Raw genomic sequence first — 23,327 nt, 5'->3', positions numbered from 1 at the left:
AGAAGCCCTTTTTAAATACACACAGTTTGTCTAATATGGGGGTACTAATAGTGAAATCCTGGGGGAGTAACAGGATTAGGTGTGATAATATATAGAGAGCATATAGTACAGTGCCTATAAGGGCTGTTACTGCAATCATTTTACCATCTTTCCGTACATAAGCTGAAAGTTATACTATTCTACTAGAGAAGCTGTGCAGGAGATAGAGATTCAGAAATGGGCTAAAAGGAGTGTTGTGAAATTTAGCCTAAGCAGTACCTTTAAAATACACAGTGATTTGCATCTTGGAAGCATTACTATCATTTGGCATACCATCATACACATTCTCCCTTGAGTCCCGTGAAAGAGTAATTCACTCCCTGCTGACAAAGAAAAGAGACCAAGGCAGTTTCTGAATGTTGCCCTACTTTTCCAGGCCTTTCCCTCAGAGCCGGGGTTAGTGTTGGAATTATCCAGTGCCTTGGCTGCTTCCAGTTTCCTGGACAGCATCTTCTCAGCTAAGTGGTGCTGTGTCCACAGTGGCATGAGCAGTGTTTTCTTGCTTCTCACCTGGCTCATTCCAGAACAAACAGCAGCAGACACACACATGGAGAAATTGCTGGCCAGAGACTGCCTAGAACATCACAATTCTGGTCCATTCAGAGAGAGACGGGAAGGCGACAAAGTGCCCAGACCGGGACCTTCCCCAGGAGAAACCACCTGGGGACCAGATGACGGACATTTGGGAATCTTAACTTTTCATATTTTCCTTATTGGTTTTCAAGTTTTAGTCTTGACTTTAGAGCTCTCAGGAATAGCTCTTCTTCTTATTTTTCTTTTTTTGCCAGGTAGCAGTGATTGAGATTTGAAACTACTTTGTGCATTTGTGCCCTTAAATACATCTGCCTCATCCTTGCTTTTATCCTTCCAGTTTCAGAGAACTACATGTCCTTTTCTGTATAATTTATCCTCCTTCATCTTCCCACTGCCCCTCAGGCAGTAGTAGTAGTGGGAACACAGTAAATTTAAAATGACTTGTTTTTGTGTTTCTCATGAGATCCACAAAGTGGCTTAGTACAATTTAGATTCTTAAGTGCCCGGGGGACTCCCTGAAAATAATTTGCTTTTCCCCTTTATTTTGAAAAACAAATGTCAAAAATGCTGAAGTGGGCTGTGATTGCACATGTTAGTCAGAGGTAATCTGTTTGGTCCCTAGTCAGTAGGACTTCTGGGGGAGCTAGAAGTGAAATGAAAACTGACACATCAATGAAATCCATGATCTGTTCACCTGCAGTTGAACCAAGGCATACCTAGGAGGGCAACACTGGTTTCTCAAGACACCAACTCCCAGAGGTTAAGAATTTGCTTTAAATTTGCCAAATTCCTTGACATATTGTAGAAATCTCATCTACAGATTCATGTATATTTAACAGGGTAAAAAGTTTATTGTTGTTTGTCTACAAACTGATTAGCATTTTGATCAGAGCCTTAAATGAATAAATCAAATGCATACTGATCAGACTTAGGAATGAAATAAATCTGGAAGGGATAAGTAATATGTTTGATGAAAGGACATAAAAATTATCAGAATTGAATTGCAAATTACAATGAACAAGAGGAAATGTAATAGGGTACATATAAAGGTTAACATTTCCATTAAAAAAAAATCAATTGCCCAAGTATAGGATAGGGATAAGGATAGGGATAGGGGAGACCTATGTTTATTACAGTTAATGTGAAAAAAGACCTGAGCATTTGAGAAGACTTTATTAAGTCAATTGTGATGAAATATAATAGTCTCATTTTACTCTGCACTACTGTATCTGGAATATTGTGAGCAGTTTTGGGGTCCACACATGGGACGTTGACATCTGAAGAGATGTCAGTTTAATCTAGCAGGATGTATGGGATTTTTTGGACATGTCTTGTGAGGGGAAAGGAGTAAAGGGATCATCCAAGGAAAAGCTTGTGGAGCTGTGATTTGTTCCTTCAGTCACGTGAAGTTCTTTCAGATGGGAGAAGAGTCAACTCTTGATTTATAAGGCAAAATTTAGGGATGCCTGGGTGGTTCAGTTGGTTAAGCATCTGACTTCTGATTTTGGGTGAGGTCATGATCTCACTGTCTTGAAATTGAGCCCCACATGGACTCCACTGTGTGCATGGAGCATGCTTAAGATTCTCTCTCTCCCTTCCTTTGTCCCTCCCCTCTCTGCTGTGTTTGCACATGCACGTACGCATGCATCCTCTCTATCTCTGTCTCTCAAATGCATACATACATACATACATACATACATACATACATATGGCAGAATCTAGACCGCATACATACATACATACATACATACATACATACATACATATGGCAGAATCTAGACCATTGCAGTTGTTCTGCAATGAAATATAGTGCTTCATAACCTCCTAAACTTTTTGTCACTCTGTGTGAAGGGCCAAGCTAGAATACTAACCTGAGATGCTCACATGCCAGCAGAAGGGACTCTTGGAATGAGTGGAAAGTTGGACTACCTCAAAGATTCTTTCCATTGGGTGATTGTTTTTTAATTAATTCAAGATGAATGCAATTTAAAGAGTTCTCTTTTATATCTCTTATGAAATCTGATTTACTTTCTGGAAAGTTACTTCACGTGTACTGATGTTTTCAAATTACAGCTCTATTTTCCCATGAAAACTATGAAAATGTTCACATGACTTAGTATTTAGAAGTGTCAGTAAGTTGACATTGTGACTACGAGTGCCTTTGACACTTATATGCTGTCAAACCACTTCATATCTGTTCTCAGCAAGATTAGGGAAATTTCTTTGTTAATCCTCTGGGCCAGGATTTGCTTCATTATTCTGAGGTTTAATGTAAGACCTATACATTCCCAATGCACATATTTTTGGCTCTTTGTGAATCTTATTGGGGATATAAGTCAGGAAATAGTAAAAAAAAATACCTTCAAGAATAGTGTGTTAGGAAACTCTTCTAATTAGTCCTTTAGAGGCTCTGGATACACCTACCTGTTTACCAGCTTTGTCCTCCTGCATCATAGACACCCTCTGTGTTCCCACCACCTTCTTTGCTGCTGACCCCACAAGGTATATCAGCTCTTGAAATTGAACCTCTTCATTTTCTCTTATCAGAGAAAGCCCCAGGATGGTTTTCTCCATCTAAATCTCTATAATTACATTTTAAAAGGTTGATGTTGATAATGTTGATATTTCTGCAGGTTTTGGAATAGGACTTGGGATTGATAGCAGCTTTCTTTGTCACATTTTCCTGTAAGGCATCCTAGAGATTCACAGGACTCAGTTGGATACCCCCTTCAAGTGATGGATTACACTATATGGTAGGCTAGCAGGCTGAGTATGGGCAGCTCTAGGAAAGTTGTAGTGTCCGTTTTCTGCTGTGACATAGCTGAACATTTTTCTCCAAGAACCTAGCATCTGGACTTCTTCATATAAAAGATGGTAGAAAGATCTTCTTAACAAAGACCATTTGCAGGCTTGGCTAACCTCACCATTTCCATAAGGGGGGGTTAGTATTAATTGGTGAAAGGACAATGTCTGCAGGAATGGGGGTGCCACACGGAACAGTTTCCTGACTTCAGAAGTCATCAGAGGAAGACACCATTGTTCAAACTTATAGTCCAGAGTTATGATCCTATTTTTGTTCTTGTCTCGCTGCTTGTGTTGGTGGAGGTTTACGTTAGCAGGTGGACCGCTGGGCCAGAAAGGAAAATCATGATATCTGCCTGTTTTAGTGGCCCAGTTTTGCATACTGGCAAACACTCATTGCAAGTTGTAATTATTGAAGACATTGGTGTGGTTGCATGGACTTAAAAAGACAAATGCTGAAGCTTATATTCAATAAGAAAGTGTGAAGTGCCATCAAAATTTTTACTGCCCTTAAATTTAATAATATATACAGATTTTCTTTTTGTCCTTATTCTTATACATATAATTGTGTTCTATTACTGTCACTAAATATCGGTAGAAAGAGAATATGTTATCTCACCGTCTCCTTTTTTCCCTTTTCCCTTAATTGTTTATAAACACATGAATGTGATTTCAACAACTAATGTTGTCTTAGATGAGGGTGAGCACTCTTTACTGTTCCAAGCATTCTCCTATCTTCCTAGGCTTCTCTCTTGGCCACCTTCCCCAAGAGACAGATTATTATTAATCAGATTTTGTTGGAAATGAGAAAAGGCTGTCTGTCTAGCCTAGCACCATCCAATAGAATTTTCTGCAGTTATGCCAATGCTCTATATCTGTGCTGTCCAATACTATAGCTACTGGCCACCCGTGACTGTTGTGCATTTGAAATGTGGGTAGTGTGACTCAGGAACTGAATTTTAAATTTTATTTGATTTTAATTAATTTAAATATAAACAGGTATTTGTGCTTAGTGGCTACCATTTTGGGGTATATTGGACAGCACAGCGATTGCCAAAGAATTCAAAGCACCAGAAAATGTAAGGAAGTACACTAATCAGTGAGGTTTACTGTTCTAAACACTCCTTTTCTGTATTGAGCCAAATGGTGTTTAGAAGTCATGCAGCATCTGCTTTGATGGCTGTTTAGATGGTCCTCAAAAAAGTGAGAAAAAATCCACATCTGTGTAAAGCGTTTATAATTAATCATAAAGATCGTTGTCTATGCTATACTAGGTGCTTCACATATCTGCTTTCCAGATATAGCATCTATTATTTCACAAGTGTTCCAAGTTAGATGATAATTATTTCCGTGTCAAGTAAGAGAAAGAACCGAGGCACACCGTTTTAAAATAATAAACCGACTCAAAGTCACACAGCCAGGAAATGGTAGAGCCAAGGTAGGAACCCAGCTGGGATTCTTCATTGATGCATTTCATAATTAAATATTTCCTACATTGTCTTTTAGAGCACGTGTGCATATTTCCCTAGTCATCATTGAGAAACAAGGTAGAGTTTAATATTATGAGCCCTGTCGCTATATTACCTGACTTGAATGGTCTTCTGACACTCATACCTGCGTGAATTTGAGTACATTACCTGATCATAGCTCTGAGTGTCATTTTTCTCATTTTCATATGAATCTACTTCATTGGGTTGTTGTGAGGTTTCAGTAAATTTCTCACACAGTGCTTGAACCATAAATACTTGCCATTGTCATTTTTTAAATATTTACTTTTGAGAGAGAGAGACAGAGCACAAGCAGGGGAGGGGCAGAGAGAGAGGGAGATGCAGAATCCAAAGTAGGCTCCAGGCTTTGAGCTGTCAGCACAGAGCCTGATGAGGGGCTTGAACCCACAAACCATGATGTGAGATCGTGGCCTGACCCGAAATCAGACGCTTAACCGACTGAGCCACCCAGACACCCCTTGCTGTCTCCATTTTTAATTTGAAAGGGACTACCATTTATTTTAGGATGTTGATTTAATGTGATGTTAATAGATGAAATAGATACATGCTGTGGGTGCACTTTCTTAGGAAATAAGAGAGACTCTAATAATTCAGATAATTCAGTAAGAAACACCCTGCTGTTCAGCCACTTTGGTGTGTCCATCACTGGGATTATAAAGTTGCAGAGCCCACATGCTCTGGCTGGTTCCTCATATCTTTGCTTTTCATGTAACCCTCATAGATGTCTCCTTTGGTGTCTTTGATTGGTTCTGAATGCTGAGCAGTGACAAACACCAACACAGCTGGAAAGAGCTGTAAGATTTGCTGTTCTGTCTTACAGCAGGGAATTATTGCCATGGATACCAGCATCAGAGGAAAACTGGGGAGCATTCTCATCTGGTCTCCTGAGTGGTCTGACATCTGTTTCTGGCAAGGCCAATAATGAGTGTGCTGCTAGCTTCATATCAAACGGAAGACTGATCCTCATTTTTTTTTTTTTAATCACAGATGGCCTCTTCCCAAGATGCCAGGTATGGCCAGAAAGACTCCTCTGATCAGAACTTTGACTACATGTTCAAATTGCTCATCATTGGCAATAGCAGTGTGGGGAAAACATCTTTCCTGTTCCGTTATGCAGATGACTCCTTTACATCTGCATTCGTCAGCACAGTTGGGATCGATTTCAAAGTAAAAACTGTATTCAAAAATGAAAAGAGAATCAAGCTTCAGATTTGGGTAAGTGACTTTGAAATGACAATGTTCTTCAGTCTATGACATTGAAGCTAGATGTATGAAAGAGAGACACTTTCTGCCTTGTTCTGTCCCCATGGGTCCACAGGCTCCATTTCTAGATTCTTTGCTTGGAAAATTCTGTTTCAAAGACAGTAGAGTGATGCCTCTTTAAGGTATGGAGACTAAACTATGCCTTATTGTGAAGTGTTGCTTCTTAGAGTCTTCAGAAGAAAGAAAATCCAAATATATGTTGTGTTGGTGGTTGAAGGAACACTCAATGAGAAGCTAGACTCTGCCTTTCATGATCTGTATGACCCTGAACAAGCCTGTGAATCCCTCTCTATGCCACTTTTGTAATCCACAAAGTTGGCAAAGTCAATCTAGCCTTTTAGATCATAGGGACCATCTTGTCCTGGGCATTGTAAAGAAAAGGTCAATGACCAAATGTAGAGAAAACTTAAGTTTGGTACCTTTATAAAGCCCCACATAAAACTTTGAACATGGTCTATTTACCTTTTACAGACTTTCTTTTCTCAGCTCTAAGAGTTATGTTTATTCACACAAGCAAAACAAAACAAATGAAATAAAATATTTACTTTAAACAGGGTTTTCCTCTAAGCAGAAGTTTTCCCACTAACTTTTGAGACCATTTGACTAGCTTTTTGCCTCTTCCCACCCCTGCAGAAGATCAAAGTTTCTTTAAATCTTTGGGATAAAATTAGGACAATAGCAAGTGAGAAGCAGAAGAAAAATGTATGTTGGTAACAGGTTTAAGGTAATATAAGAATGAAATAAAAGTTAGTGACACCAAAAGAGATTTGTGGAGTAAGCATTTTATGTATATCATGGAATATATGGGTACAGTGGTGTGGAGCATTTCTGCAGTGTTTTGGCCCCTTTTCCCTGTTTATTTGTGCCTCTGCCACTCAAATTAACTTGAGCTGTAAACACGTATTTCCTCCCAAGAGATGTTTCCCACCTTCCTCTGAGATAATTCTGATATCTACTGCCATTTTGCACTGGCCTCAGGGGTAATCTGTAGGACTGATGATAAATCTCCCTCCTCAAATATGGAGAACTGGAAGAAAGATAAATCCCAGAGTGCAAAATATAAACCTTTTTTTAAAAAATAAATACCACTTTATTAAAATATCGGTATAAACCGAGTGACCTTTAAGTATCTTAAAGTTCTTAGGTGTAACTTTAAAGATGTAGGTATGCACACAGACAGGTATCCTTTTGGGCAGCTTACTATTTTACTTATTATAATTCAGGAGTCATCCAAGTCTAAACAGAACTGGTGTAAGAGCTTGGAAAAGTTGTCAGAGGACCGTTCACTACTCTTCCAGTCCTCAAAGCCCTTTTTGTTGGGAGGGTACCTCTTTGGAACTTAAATATACAGCCCTGTCTATGGAGATAGAAAGAGCTATGTTCATTGCTTCACATTTGGGTCCTGGTTCATTCTCTTCCTTTTGAGCTTTAAGCAACCAACTGTCATATCACTGTGACTCTCATGTTCAGGCTTAAGAAAGGTCCCTCAACTCTGAAGAGATTTGGTGAATTGAAAATTAAATTAATTTTGTAACCACACATCTCTCAACTCGCTGACCATGTTTTTTTCTGCTGCTAAAATAACAGTCCTTCCTTCGGCTGACAGCTCCTAGTTTCTCCTTATACCTTACACATGCTTAAAGATGGCTGTCATGATCATTTAGGTAAAACGCCAACTTCGTGTGTTAAGTCAATCTAATAATCTCTAGTAACTTCTCAATCTAGGTTTTTGACAGAAATGATTTGTAGAGGTACATAATTATCTGTTTTTAATGTAAAAAAGATGTATTTCAAATAACATAAATTATTTTGAGAATTATAAAGTATTTCGTACTTAAAAATATTTTCTTCAAAGTACACAATGCTACTATGATGCCAGAGCTGATTCATTGACTTTTCTTGGGGGTTGAAATTAAGTTACTTCTGTATAGGTCTTACATTTGGATGAAAGTTGTTCTCCCAGCTAACTTAAGCCTCAGATCTTTGAGCTGCCTCAAAGATCTCCTCAGACTTCTCACTTCCCATAACTTCACTCAAAAAGCTCTCACAAAGGGGAGCCTGGGTGGCTCAGTCGGTTGGCCATCTGACTTCAGCTCAGGTCATGATGTCCTTGTTTGTGAGTTCAAGCCCTAAATCAGGCTTCTTGCTGTCAGCGCAGCAGAGCCTGCTTCAGATCCTCTGCTCCCCCTCTTTCTCTGCCCCTCCCCCCCCTCAAAAATAAATAAACATTAAAACAACAACAAAAAAGCTCTCACATATAACTCTCTTTAAATTTGTATCAACTCTTCCGTAATCTACCATTTTCCCCAAACCTCCAACTCTCTTCACAGCCCAGTCCAGCCCAGGACTTCATTGCAGGGCTTCCATTCTCCCATTCTGTGGATACAGATACACTCCTTCACGGGTTAGCAACTCAGGAATCCTTCCCCTTGCCCTCTCCTTAGTCACAACTGTGGTTTGGTGGCCACTGTTATCTTTGCAACTAAAGCAGTCTCTTCTCTTCCTCTTTAGGGAAATTAGGAGCTCTTAATGCACCTGTGATTTCACGGGTGTGAAAATGGGTTTTACACTACTGTATTACCAACTGGTCTACTAGACTGTGAAACATTCCAAAGAAGTACTATAAAAAGATTTTGTGCTCATTGAACTTATAGTATAATTGGAAAAAGAAATTAATATGGAGTAGTTATATACTCTTACAAGCAAACACCTACTGCATAAGCATTATATATAGCTAGCATTTATTGAACACACACCATATGCCAGGCATTATCTATGCTTTACCTCTAATTCCTGAAACAATTCAACTTTGCATTTCTTCTTCTTCTTATTTTACTTGAGAAATTTGAAGGTGGGGCAAGTTTAGTAGCTTGCCAAGATCATATGTAATGAATTACTGATTCCAGGACACGTCTATCAGAGCCTAATGCTTGGGCTTCTATTCCCCTTTACCAAGCTGACAAAATTATGAAGTTTTCTTGAATATGGTGGTGTTTTTCTGGAGATGGCAATTTTAAATGATGTATCCTGGGATGTCAAAGAAAATTTTGAAAAAGTTTGGCCATTTCAGTGAATTGAGGCATGCGGAGGAGGATAGGATAAAGAGAAATAGGGTGGTGTGCCTAAAAATAGGTATACCTACAGTAATTCTAGGGATCCTTGCTTGATGCTATCATGTAAGTATAGCATAGTTGTTATTTAACAATTTTAAATAACATAGTTGTTATTAGTTGTTATATAACAACTTTAATAAATCATTTTTGGGGGAATATATTTGGCACTTACAGTTTTTCATCTCCTAGTATTTAATAGTCAATTAACTACTTTTCCCAGCTTATAATATTTTTCTGTACTTACATTAATTTGTAACTAATTCATTAGGGTGTCCACAATCATCTTACTGACAACACTTCTGAAACCAAATGTGTGGGTTTTCTAGACCAGTTAATCCTTCAACACTCTGTGGACACCACCTGGCTGCAAACAATTTAATTCATTTCTGATGTTTACTACCTGGAATTACCTGGACCCCAGATATAAAGGGCTCAGTTCTGCAAGACTGCTGTCCCTTACTTCAGACACCCATCACAAGTCTGTTGTTTTTCTGATATACAGGCTCCAAATGCAGGGGGGGGGGGGTTCCCATTACACCACTCCTCAGAGTTGATAATTTGTTAGGATAGCTTATAGAACTCAGGAAGACAGTTTTCTTACTATTATGTGTTTATTATAAGGATAGAACTGAGTAACATCTAAACAGAAGAGTAAAGTAGGACAGTTTCAGGGCAGGAGGATAGGTACAGTTTCCATGCCTTCTCTGGGCATGTCATACTCCTAGACCGTTGATGTATTCACCAACCCAGAAGCTCTCTGAACCTCATCCTTTAGGATACTTATGGAGCTTCCATTACACAGGCATGATTGTCATGATTAATTAAATCATTGGCAGTTAGTGATTAACTCAGCCTGCAGCACCTTTCCCCTCTGAACGGTCAGGGGGGTAGGGCTGAAAGTTCCATATCTTTACCTGGACAGGCTGAGGATGTTGATATGATTCTGATTACTTTATTAGTTTTAAACTGTCCATTAAGAGGACTGTTTCCAGGTTAGGAAACCAAGGTGTTTAGAGAAGATAAATATTTGGCCTTACCTTACAATTAGTATCAGAGCAGGTCTCCTGCTAGTTGAGCCAGTCTGATTGCTACTACACCAAGTTCATTGTCAAGGTAAATGCTGTGTTATGATCGCTCTGATAAGTTTACTTGATTGTCGGTGGAATCCACCAGGCTCAGGGACATCCAACTTGAGGCCAGATTTCAAGTATTTCTAAAATATCAGGAGGAAGTGCCTGTCTGGGAAGACTCCCCCGTTCCTCTTGATGGTTTGCTTTTTGCATGTGTTGCATCCGGAGTTTCTGAGTCCACAAATGGATTACTTACTGGATTTTTAACAATTCACATGCAAATAAAGCGTTTTAACAGCTACTAGAAACCACTGACATTTCTTCATGGACATGTTACACCTCCTTTCTGTGGAAGTTCATTACTGCATTGGAATAAACTTGTTTAGAGAAATGTTCATTTGTACTTATTTATCAACTTTGTATTCCATTAGTATATTTATGAATCCCTTTATCCTTCACTGAATTTATATTTCTTACTGCATTTTCATTTTATTATCATTTTTATGCTTCTAAAATCAAAAATTTTCAAAATTTTAGAGATTCCAAGTATTTGGTCTGGTTCTTCAATTTTTTATGTGTCTGTTTAATGCTATTATGAATATATTGGGGAAAAATTTAGTGTGGTTGTCACTTTAATGAAAAATATTTCACAGCTGGGATCTATATTATTTTGCTTCTCATTTTAAAAATAGTTTAGCTTTGAGAAAAGCTGTGTAAAGTGGATGCCTTCCCAATGAGAAGACTGAAAAAAATAGCATCAATTGCGAAGAATATCACCTATATTTATTTTTAGTATCTAGATTACTAGGATGAGAGCATTGAGGCTTATAGCAATTTGCAAAGCAGAATGTGCTGACAATTATTGCAATTAGACTGTGTAGATAGCCAGACTTGACAGTGTGATTCCCCTGAATAAATAGCAACTTCCTTTGCTTGAAGAAAGCACCTGGATATCCTTTTTCAGTTGGGTCTGCATTTTTTAAGTCCTAAAATCAGGGTTGACTCCAACTAATGGAAGACTTAACTTGAAAAAGCCATAGCTTAATTGGGTAATATAGGTTTTACATGGACAGGAGCCAGGTAGGCAGAAGGCAGAGGGCATCACTGTTTTCATTGCTTTTTGTCACTCCTTGTGCCTTTCTCCTTCCTTTTTCTCTCTTTCCCCTTCTTCCTCCCTTCATTTCTGAAGCTCTGGCCAGGCTGAGTTAATTGGAAACTGATTCTCAGCATGTTCAGAGTCCAGGGCTGCCACACACAGATGCACATTGTATACTGTGCAAGGGCACCCACCAAAGGGTCAAGTGGGGCCCTTCTCCACTTACTGAGCCTTGTGCTCTTCCTAAGGGGCACCTTTTCCTTTTCTCAAAGGTTCCATCTGTTCGTCAAGTATGTGTTGCTGGACTACATGCATCTAAAGGGAATTCCGATCCCCGTATTGTAACCATGTCTTCAGGTAGGAACTAGTCAGAATCTAATGCAAGAGATGGACTAGTAAACCCAGAGAGGGACCTAAATCCTGCTTCCCTAGGGGAGGCATGGAGGAAGACAGTGTTTGAAAATACAAGTTTTATTATTATTGAAGTATGGCCAGGCCAACAGATCAGGAGACAACTGCCATTAACAACAAACAGAAGATAGTTTTTTATACTCATGGTTTCCAGGAGAAGGACGCATGGGCTAGAGGAGGGAGGCACAAGGGGAATGAGGTGAATCACCAGGGTGCATTAGGAGGTTCTTAGGGGTGTGTGATAAGAGCCTCTGTTGTGGTTTCTGTGGAATGACTGGGCACAGCAGATTTAGGATTGCTAGTTTGAATAATTTCAGCAGACCCTATGTCTGTCTGCTCAGGGGACATAGAGACACTGGTTATCTGGCTCAGGAGTGATTAAGGGAGGTGGATAGTGGCTCAAAGTGTTAGAGCCCAGTAAGAGAGGTGGTTGATGGTATGAGCTCTGGATTTGTTCCTTTGCGTCAGAAGAGTGAGCTGGCAAGTTGTTTAATATCTCTAGGAGTTGGCTAACTCTGAGAAGGGCAGTCCCTCCAGGGTCCACAAGGCCCTGGGTGTCAACACATGAGAATATAGAAAATGAAACACATGTTTAATAAAGAAGGCGGGTCTTGGAGCCCCAGGGGTGGCTTCTTTCATTTATTCTACTGAGTCAAATTCTTGTGATTTCAAATACTCTTACCATAGGCTCAGTGCATTTCCTGGTCTGAGCATTTGGAGACCTAGAAAATTGGATCCGGAAACGATCTTTCACATTTTCTGGCTTAACTCCTCATTTGATGGTATGACTGATAATAGCATCATTTACTGAACCCAGTTTTACCCACAAAGGAAACACTTTATGCTTTATGCATTTTAGCATTTATTTTTTCCCACGAGGGAAGGTGGTATTATTAGCCCTGTTTTATAGATGCAGAAACAGAGAATCAGAAAGATAAAGGAATTTTATCAAGGTCATAGCTAGGATATATTAGAGGTGGCATACCCAGCACGGCACGGAGTCCAAAGCCCACGTGTACTTGATCATGTGATATAAATGAGGTCCAGGAAGGCCAAGTGATTTCTTTGAGTTCTTTAGGTTATTCAATCTAGAATCCTACATATGTTAATTCTTAGCAAGTACTTTTGCACACTATATAATTACTCTATATTTTTTCCTATTTCTTGATTACCTATTCTAAGAAATTATTTATAGTTACAGAAAGAAATCACTTGTTTTGCTTTTAACTTACTATCCACCAGCATGAGTGGGTTGTGCATTATCTGTGTTTAAAACACATAGATATACACAGCAGGATGGATTGGAACACATTCAACTAGCTTCTTCCTGTACATTTCTGGAATGCCTGTTTTCACGGATGGGAACGTGCATATCAAGAAGGGGCAGAAAGAAGAGTCTGAGTAAAATGGAATTGGAAAATATTTCCACCTGTAATCTTTGCATTTGGTGCTCATTTAACCTAGTCACCCTACACATGTATTTCAGGATGGTGTTCACATTTTTTCATCTATTTAGAAGGAACCACCCTTTTCTGCCCAGGTGAGTTCCTCAAGAGAACCACTGAAGCCGGTGGCAGCTGCCAAGACCATTGCTGGTACTGTCACCTGTATGCTCTTTTCCCCCTTTGTATGTGTTCTAACCTAGCATCTGCTCTTTCCCTGAGAGACTGAGAAAGGTAATACTGGGTTTCACTCCTGATACCCCTTATCTGCTAGGTATTTGCCATAATAATTTTTTTTTATAATTGTTCAATACTAGACACAGAGCTAACAGTAAATGTTAGTTTTCTTCTTTCTTAAAAATAGTGTACCAACCTTCAGACAAATAATTTAATTGGATCAAATATATGCTGGGTGCTACTCTGTGGCAGGCACTGTGGTAGGTGCTGGGGGACGTAATGGTAAAGGATACACAGGGTCTGCCACAGGAGCCAACTGTCTGGTGGGGAGGTAGAGAGTGAAGAGAGAATTCCATCTGCTGTGATAAATGCTCTGGAGACATGAACAGAGGTTACACAGGAAAGAAGCCTAACCCAGTCTTGGGGACTTTGGGAAGGTTTCTTGAGGGCGTCTACATCTGAGCCATAAACTGACAAATGAAATAGAATTATTTGCTCATTGATTCACTCATTCATTTACTCAACCAACATTTATTGAGTTTCTACTCAATAAATGAGTAAGACACGGACTCTGTGAAGGAATTTGAGATTGAAAGTAAATGCTCAGAAAATCTGATGGTGATGGTGTTGTGGATAAATAATCAGCACTATAACAAATGAAAGATAGCAACAAGGGCAGGGAAGTTTGCTTTTGTTAAATGGTCAAGAAGGGTTTATATGAAGTAACTGGGCTGAGACCCAAAGGATGAGAAGGAGCTGAACATTGAAGAATAAGGATGAGTGTTCATGTTCCCTTCCTCTCTCTCCTCCCTGTGTCTCTCTCTCTCTCCCCTCCCCTCTTTCCATCCCCCCCACCCCCCATTTCAAAAGTTTCTGCTTTCTGGGTTTTTTTTCCGCTATAGCTTCATATAGAGTGCTTGTTGCTTACTCTTTGTTTATCAGATCTTCACTTTTCTCCCATTTTGCCTCCCATTTGAGCAGGTGTAGATTTAGATTATTGGAGCCTATAGCTTTGACAGATTGGTAAAAACTAAGGAACAAGTATAAAAATGCATTACTTTTGCAAAAGTATCAAAAAGCACATGACCATGTGAACCTATTACTGGCCCCCCTTAGAAGGAACCTAAAGCTTAATCTTCTGTCAGCTTCATAGCAGTTCACCACTATTTTGGGGAAATTTTATCTGCTTGTCTGGAGGGACTGAAAGACGCATGTGGCTGATAAGCAGTTACAACTAGTACAAGAGAGGAACGTACAGTCGGAGTGTGTGGGTAAAGGTGTTTTGAGCCAGCAGGATAGAGAACGGACATTGGTGCAGGACTCTAGATTTCCTGGGGCAAATGACATTGAGCGATCCCTAATGTGCCAGGTGTAGTGGAACACATTCGTGGGTTTGAAGTCTATGACACAAGATGCCATTCTTGTCTTCAGTTTACACATGAGAAAACTGAGGGGCAGAGAGTGTGAATAACTCACCCAAGGTCTCACAGCTAACAGGTAGTTAGCAGATCTGAATGGGAGCCGCCCAGCTTTGGAGCCTTTATGAACCCATTTTGGTGCACCCTCTCTCTGTAGGTGCCACTTCTGAGGCATTGCTCTGGGTGAGCCACTGAGCAGATTATATTTTTAGCACTTCCAACAACTTTGGAATGTTGGTATCTATAGAGATCTTTTTAAACGTGGAGGAAACCAAGACTCTGAGAGGTTAAATAGTTTTCTCCTGGCCACATAGCTTTCTCCACTGCTTTTTAGAGTAACTTTCAATGTTTTAACTCCCTGATTTAGAAAAAAAAAATCAGGAAGTATCCAAAATCAATGGAGTAAGTTTTTTACAGAAGTGTGCCATAATCATATATCCCATCCAGATTGATATCTTTTGTGATCTTCCAGTCAGCCCAGTTCATACAGGGACTTCTAGCCAAGAATGCTGATCTCAAACCTTTTGAAAATGGGAATGCCACATTGGTAGCAGAGAATGGGGATTCGGCATAAGTTCATTTCCAGACTATTTAAATTGCGGAAACTTTAAGCAAATTAAACATTGTAATTAAACTCTTTCTTTGTTGTACATTTACTTACCTTAAGAGGCCATGAAAAATGAGTCAATTTGTTTTGGACTGTCAGGATTATCAGAATGAACCCTTCAGACATGACTACTCTACTCAGTGGTCACCAGATATTTTCTCTAGTCTTAAGCCATTCTATTTTTTTATTATATATATTTTTAAAATTTATTTATTTTATTTATTTTTGAGCAAGAGGCAGAGAGAGAGGGAGACAGAGAGAGAATACGACACTGTCAGTGCAGAGCCTGAAGTGGGGCTTGAGCTCACAAACCCTGAGATCATGACCTGAGCTGAAGTTGGATGCTTAACCGACTGAGCCACCCTGGTGCCCCTAGGCCATTATATAGGAGATATATATATATATATATATATATATATATATATATATATATATTCTTTCTTCAATATCACTTTGTCTCCCTTCATGTTGCCAGTTGCTTTCCTTTGCCATTCTAAACTTTTTACCTCCATCATATCATTTTATAAATCACATTCACTGTCATTAGGTGACTTGAGATCACAGTGGCCCAAGGTGAGAGTAAGAGAATCTTTTTATTAATATGCATGAGCTTTGGTTTGAGGATGCTGGAAAGTCTAATTCGACCTCTCAGAAGCCTCCCTTTGCTACTATATTGTTATCTCCATGTAGTCATCACCTAAAATGTTAAATCTGCCTGATCACATTGGTATTATTTTAACCTTAGGCCTATTCTAGACTTACTTGGATCAGAAATATTACTTAGTGGTTTTGTCATTAAAAATGGGCTCTGAAGCTAGGCTATCTGAGTTCAAATTTTAGTCCTAAGGCTTCTGTTGTGACCCTGGGCAAGTTAATTAACTTCTCTGTGCCTCAGTTTTCCCATCTGTAAACTGGGGAAAATAAAAATACTTTGCTTATAGTCTTTTTGTAAAGATTAAATAAAATGATGTTTATAAAATTCTTAGCATAGTTCCTGATGCATTGAATGTGCTCAATAAAGAAGTCATTTTTATTTCTTTCCACCTGCATTTTCCAATATTGACATCACCGGTCTTACTCCATACTTTCTGTAACTGCAAATAAATTTCTAGTTCCAAAATAGGCAGACATTTATATGAAGAACTTAATTTTGGTGTTCTAACATGGTGACAAAATATACAAGCAAATTGACAAGGTGAAGCATTTTTAGGACACCTGGGGATCTTTCACCAGCCAAGAGGAAATTTTGATATGCCCAAGGGTAGTCAGCCGTGTTGTTGAGTTGTTTCGTGGTATTTTTAAGCCATCTTTACATTTAGATAAACTCATCAACTGTACAGGGAAGGCAAACCCATACAGCTGTTTAAGTGTTCATAAAATTGGTATCTTTCTCTGTAACAAAAACAATTAAAAATCACTGAATTCATGGGGAGAGTTGCTATTAAAACACAGGGAATAATTTCCTCAGGATATTGCCTAGTATCACTGGCAGTTACTGATTTTAGCTGTAAGTTATGCCTCTGTCAGTAAGTCACCCATTGTTATTTTTCTGTTGATTTGTTTAAAGTGATACTGATGGGGCACCTGGGTGGCACAGTCGGTTAAGCATCCGACTTCAGCCAGGTCACGATCTCACGGTCCGTGAGTTTGAGCCCCGCGTCGGGCTCTGGGCTGATGGCTCGGAGCCTGGAGCCTGTTTCCGATTCTGTGTCTCCCTCTCTCTCTGCCCCTCCCCCGTTCATGCTCTGTCTCTCTCTGTCCCAAAAATAAATAAACGTTGAAAAAAAAAATTAAAAAAAAAATAAATAAAGTGATACTGAACTGACCAGTCGTTCTGGCGTGTATAAACACAGCTTAAATCTGGGTACAAATGAACCTTTTAATTACTCCATATTTATTTATTTATTTATTTAATAATGATTTTTAAAATTTTATTTATTTATTTTGAGAGAGAGAGAGAAAGAAAGTGAGCAAGCAATCGGGGGGGGGGGGCAGAGACAGAGAGAGAGGGAGAAAGAGATAGAGATAGAGGGACAGAGAGAGAGAGAGAGAGAGAGAGAGAGAGAGAGAGAATTCTAACCAGTCTCCATTCTGTCAGCACAGAGCCCAATGCAGAGCTCAAACTCATGAAACATGAGATCATGACCTAAGCTGAAACCAAGCTGAGAGGGATGCTCAACCACCTAAGCCACCCAGGTGTCCCTAATTACTCCATATTTATTTCCCAAGTCAGATTTAAGGAAGAAAGTACAGCATTTCCTAAGCTGGATAGTACTTATTTTCAGTTAGGGATGTTCTTGTTTTCTCTTCCACTTTTGCTCTCATAACACTAACTTTGGTAGTCCTGGTCAATACCACAGTGGCAACTCAATCAGCACGTTAAAAGAAATAGCAATATAAGCATCAGTGGATAAAGATCACTTTGGTCAGCCTGCTAATCATTACGAAGAAATGCAAGGCAAGGTCTCCACAAAAAGTTCAAAAATCTTCCATCATTGAAAACAATTTAATCAATCTTAGAATGTCTATCAAGCATCATGGGCAAAATTATAGAGTATAACCTAAAAATAGAAGAACAAGGGAGACAAATTAAAAAGAGTTGAAGTGGGTGAATGTATCAACAGGGTTTGGGAGAGAAACACACTGGACAATTGAGGACAGTTTATTGATTTTACAAAGGTATCTGTAGTATTTAAGGCTGCACTCAGGGATGCTGCAGACCGCAGGGCTATTACCACCACTTGGACTGATGGGAATGGGAACCAGAAAGAGCTGTACCTATACAGGTAGAAGGAGCCCAAGAGACCCAGTAGACTGAGCCTTGGTCTTTGAATAGCACAGCCTCTGCCAATCAATGGCTCAGCAAGGAAGGGGCCAAAGGAAGAAATGCCCAGACCTCTCATTTTTCCTGCCCTCTGACCTTTCACCTGTACCTGTCATTGGCTGAGCCCCCTTTCCTGAGTAGCCTGCAAAGGAGCTCTGTTTTTTTTTTTTTATGTTTATTTATTTATTTTGAGAGAGAGAGAGCACACGCATAAGAGTGAAATCAGGGGAGGGGCACAGAGAGAGAGAGAGAGAGAGAGAGAGAGAGAATCCTTTTCTTTTTAATTTTTTTAAATGTTTATTTATTTTTGAGACAGAGAGAGACAGAGCATGAACGGGGGAGGGGGCAGAGAGAGGGAGACACAGAATTGGAAGCAGGGTCCAGGCTCTGAGCCATCAGCCCAGAGCCCGACACGGGGCTCGAACCCACGGACCTGAGATCATGACCTGAGCCGAAGTCGGACGCTTAACCGACTGAGCCACCCAGGCGCCCCGAGAGAGAGAGAATCATAAGCAGGCTCCACGTTTTTGGCACAGAACCCCATGTGGGGCTTGATCCTACATTTTGTGAGATCATGACCTGAACTGAAGTCAAGAGTCAGACACTTAGCCAACTGAGCCATCCAGGAGCCCCCAAAATAGCTCTGTTTTGGCAGTTCATTGAGGTTAGGCCCCCACAGCACAGAGTAGGATGGAATTGGATAAAGTGAGGGTCTGGAAAGGCAAAGGCACATATTTAGTACAATGAAGAAGATAGTTTGGAATTAATATTTTCTGTATAAAACTGTTCATTTATTAAATAAGGTGTAGAGCCCAAATGCACATTTTAGAAACTTTGAATTATAGATGTTATATGGTATTGTGTTCATGTATTCATACTCCTGATAATTTGAATAATGTACACTTCAGAGTTCTATTTTGTTTTGACTATCCATATGGTCCTTCTTAATTGTTCCAGTGGGCATTCATTGGATAATTTTACTGAAAGCTCAAGATACTGCTAATGAGTTGGCACTTTGAACACTATACGGCCATTCGTGTCTGCTTCAGAAGGAAATACATTAATGTTCACTCAAAACTGAGTGAATGTCTGCATGGAAAAAAATACCAGTGAACCCAGGGCCTTTATCAAATCCTCTCTGAAGTGCCATATCCTCTGTAAAGGGAATGCAAATGGTCTGGGAACTTTGGCAACAAAAGCCATCGAGGTATATGGTTCAGTCACAGAGAGGCAGGGAAAACCTGTGTGATGCACAAGTTGCAGAATTTGGAGTTGGCCCTTCTGCTCTGTGAGGCTGCATAAGCATATTCCCAAATGCCAACCGTGACCCACGCTGGGCTCTAACACATGTGTCTCCAAAGGAAGAACAAGGCAATGTGTTTCTTCAGAAAGCTAAATCTTCAATTTTAAGAAACTTCTACAATTAAAGTAATATTATTTATTTTAATTAATTTCTTCCCACTCTTTTGGTAATCTGATAGATGGTGGGTTTCTTTTTAAACTTTTCTTGGGGCACCTGGGTGGCCCAGTCAGTTGAGCGTCCAACTTTGGCTCAGGTCACCATCTCACGGTTGGTGGGTTCGAGGGCCATGTGGGGCTCTGTGCTGACAGCTCAGAGCCTGGAGCCTGCTTCCGATTCTGTGTCTCCCTCTTTCTCTGCCTCTCCCCGACTCATGCTCTGTTTCTGTCTGTCTCAAAAATAAATAACATAAAAATTAAAAAAAAAACCTTTCTTAGGAAAAATATGGCAGTTCTCATAAATACAGTAGCCATATGTATTTATTTATTATTTATATTATTTTGGTCTCACATGCTCAAATGTTTGGGAATAAGTGATGTGGGAGTTTGTGTGGGTACAACCCTCCTCGTCTAGGCAGTGTGGAGAGAATAGCCACATCACCAGGCAGTCACTGTATTTTAGTGACACAGTGTGTGTTTGTCCTAAATGACTAGGCATAGTGGTTGCTATGTGTTGTGCAAAGTGCTAAACCCTGGAGGAGAGGGAACCAAGGGTTTTTAAGCTTCCTATCTTCTGGCGACTTAGAGGATAATGGTATCAAAGCAAGTATGGAGATAGTGAAGAGCAACCAAATGAGGAAAGCAAAGGCTATTTACATTGAGTTTGATACAGCAAGGGAGTCGTCCACCATCGTTTGGATTTTGGCAGAGACTGAAAGGCAGGCAGAGGAGTAGGAAGGCTTTCTAGTGGAGGAAGGGGAAGTCTTCAGGTGTGTCCTTATTGCAAGTTATTGGCAGAGACATTGTACATGGACTAACTAGAAGTGGGGCATCCTTTATCACTGGTTAGGGATACATGTTTGGCTTCCTCCTAAGTTGGAAGTGGGGACAACTGCCAGTTATTAATCAAGTCCTGACCTTTTGGGGCCAATTGTTACAGAAATAATTATTTAGTTTCCTGGATTGTCAGTAGAGGTAGCAATCTGGTTCCCTGTAAGTCTGACTTACAGCAGACTGGATTCCTTGGTTGCTTATTGAAGATAAGAGGCTTGCCTTCCTGGACAGGTTGGTGCAGGTTGTGGGTATAAGTTCTTTTTTGACGTATGGTCTGCCCGTTGTCTGTTTGTATATTCAGTCTCATAAGTAAGCCAAACACAAGGCCAGCTTTAATAAGAGCAACAAAAGAGCACAAGAAGAAATAATGGGTTTTGGTGTCTGGTGGTTTCATTCTGGGAAAATTATTTAACTCTGTTATGTCTTGGTTTCATTTTCTATAAAATAAGGATATGAATCTTTGCCTTGTAGGGTTATTCTGCAGAATAAGATAGTATGTGTAATGTGCTTCGTATGGTTCTCATAATTTTGGGGCCCTTTTACACCCTTAAAAATTATTGAGGACCCAAAAGAGCTTGTATGTATATGTAGGTGATATCTATTGATATTTACTATATTAGAAATTAAAGCTGAAAAAATTTAAATATTAATTCACTTTAAAATAACAGCATATTGTGTGTAAACATAAATTACATACTTTTAATGAAAAATGGCTACATTTTGAAAAACAAAAGAAGTGAGAAGAATGATATTGTTTTATATTTTTGCGAATTTTTTTAATATGTGGCTTACTGGGGATAGCTGGATTTTCATATCTGCTTGCTCATTCAGTCTGTTGCTATAACACATGTCATGTCACCTCTGGAAAACTCCACAGTACACCTGTGAAAGAATGAGAATGGAAAAAGCAAATAACAGCTTTGTGTTATTTTTAAATGAATTTCGACCTCAGGACCTTCTGAAAGGGTTTGGGGGCTCCCAGACCACATTTTGAGTACCACTCCTCTAGGCCTCAAAAAACTGTGAACACTATTAGCAGGAGATTACAGCATTGTTGACCCATATTTGGAAAGGTACATCTTTATAGAGAGGTACTGCTTTATACTCCCACATGCGGGCAGATGAAAGAAAGGAGATCCTCTGACAATACATGGCTTTCCTGGAAACCAGGTTTGAGGTTCAGAGCTCCATTGCAAATGGAGGACAAACCAGAAGGCAGTTTTTATTTTGCAGCCGTATCTGAATGAGAAAATGAGTCAATGAAAGCTCATACCCATGCATTTTGTACCTAGCTGTTATCTATGGTACAACAACAGTAAGTCAATGGACTGGAAAGTAGGTCCTGCTCAAATCTAACTCACTGGAGCAAGATTCTCCCCTAATTCTGGGAAGGGAGGTGGGTGACAAGTATGGTGGACCATCCTCCAACCCATACTTGGTTTACAAACTGAGAAACTGGAGAAACCATTTGATTTCTTGGCCATATTCTCAGAGAGAGAGCCTTGCTGGTGAAATCAAAATCCTTGATTTTGAAATCTTTCAAATTTTATTAGAAACTTTAGAAATTAGAAATATTAATTTACACTGAGTTACATGTGACTGACAGTCTAAACTCACAAACATTCTAAGGGTACTTGAATTTTAAAACAATAGCTTGTTAACTAAAGGAATTGAGGGGCTTTCAGCAGCAAATGTCATATCGAGGCCACCTTCCCTGGACTCTTCAACTTAGACCAGCTGTGTGAAAGGCTGACCCAGACTCTTAAGGCACACTGTTGACCCTTTATGACAGTTGAAGGGGAAAATGACTTATAGAAATCACATCATTTTATTTTAGCCAAGAGATCTGTCCTCCTCTTTTAAGAAAATAGTACAGTAGTGTTTTTGTTTTCCTTCATATTTTGCAAAGCAATTAACCCCTGGGTCAGGACAAAGCTCAGAAGATTTCATCTCTACCACTTAATTCTTCATAAATTTATAACCTATTGAAACAAGAGAGTGAAAATTGAACGTGTTTTTCTCACTCTGCTCTCTGGCTAGCTTCTGTGAATGCTCTAACAAGGTCTGTAGGTCTGGTTTTGAGAGTGAAATTCTAAATTGAGTTTTGTAACAACATAGCTACCAAAGGGCTTAAACGCGGAGATGAAAGGGCAGGCTCCTTACTCAGGGGCTGGTGAAAAGCAAGACGTGCTGAGACCTTTAGCCTGGCTTTGTTGATACCTATTCAAACAGTGTGAAGGTGATTCTACGGTTGGGAGGCTCTTGAGTTTGCAGATGGGCTAATCTCAGAATGTGAGAGAAATTCATGTATGAGAATAACCACAGAAGGCTGTATGTGGCAGGGGCCTGGTTGAATGGTTTTGATCCACTGGGGTTTATCAGCACCACTGTTTCCCAAAGGAGTGTCTAGTGAATGATTTTAGCACAGAAACCATGGCTCCTCCAGAGAGAGAGTCCCCAGAGTGTGTGGTCCCAGAGGCAGACCCTTGTCGGAATCATTTGGAGAACCTCATCCCCTGCCCACAGAATCAGAATCTTTCTGTGAACAGAACTGGGGAATCTAGAGTTCTCAAAGCCTTCCCAGGTGAGCCTGATGCAATAAAGTTTGATAACTGCTGTTCTAAGGAACAGGTCTCAATTGCCCCTAAAGTACCTCCTGTCACATTGTGTCTGCTCATGCAGAGCTGAAAGTAAGTATACATTAGTCTATTAAGATTGAGGATGGATTTGG

General features: G+C 39.7%; 1 protein-coding gene across 2 annotated transcripts in view; it reads left to right on the top strand.

Annotated features, from left to right (window-relative positions):
• RAB3C (RAB3C, member RAS oncogene family) overlaps window positions 1–23,327 on the top strand; it is a 282,400-nt gene that overhangs the window by 15,659 nt on the left and 243,414 nt on the right. For both annotated transcript variants that reach the window (XM_086700488.1, XM_025924493.2), the window contains exon 2: window positions 5,871–6,098. In XM_086700488.1, coding sequence (XP_086556614.1) covers window positions 5,871–6,098 — 228 coding nt within the window. The remainder of the gene's footprint in view (window positions 1–5,870; window positions 6,099–23,327) is intronic.

This window comes from Puma concolor, chromosome A1, assembly GCF_028749965.1.
Source record: "Puma concolor isolate L17-30 chromosome A1, mPumCon1.1.hap2, whole genome shotgun sequence".
NCBI lineage: Eukaryota > Metazoa > Chordata > Mammalia > Carnivora > Felidae > Puma > Puma concolor.
This window is presented reverse-complemented; position numbering and strand designations above follow the sequence as displayed.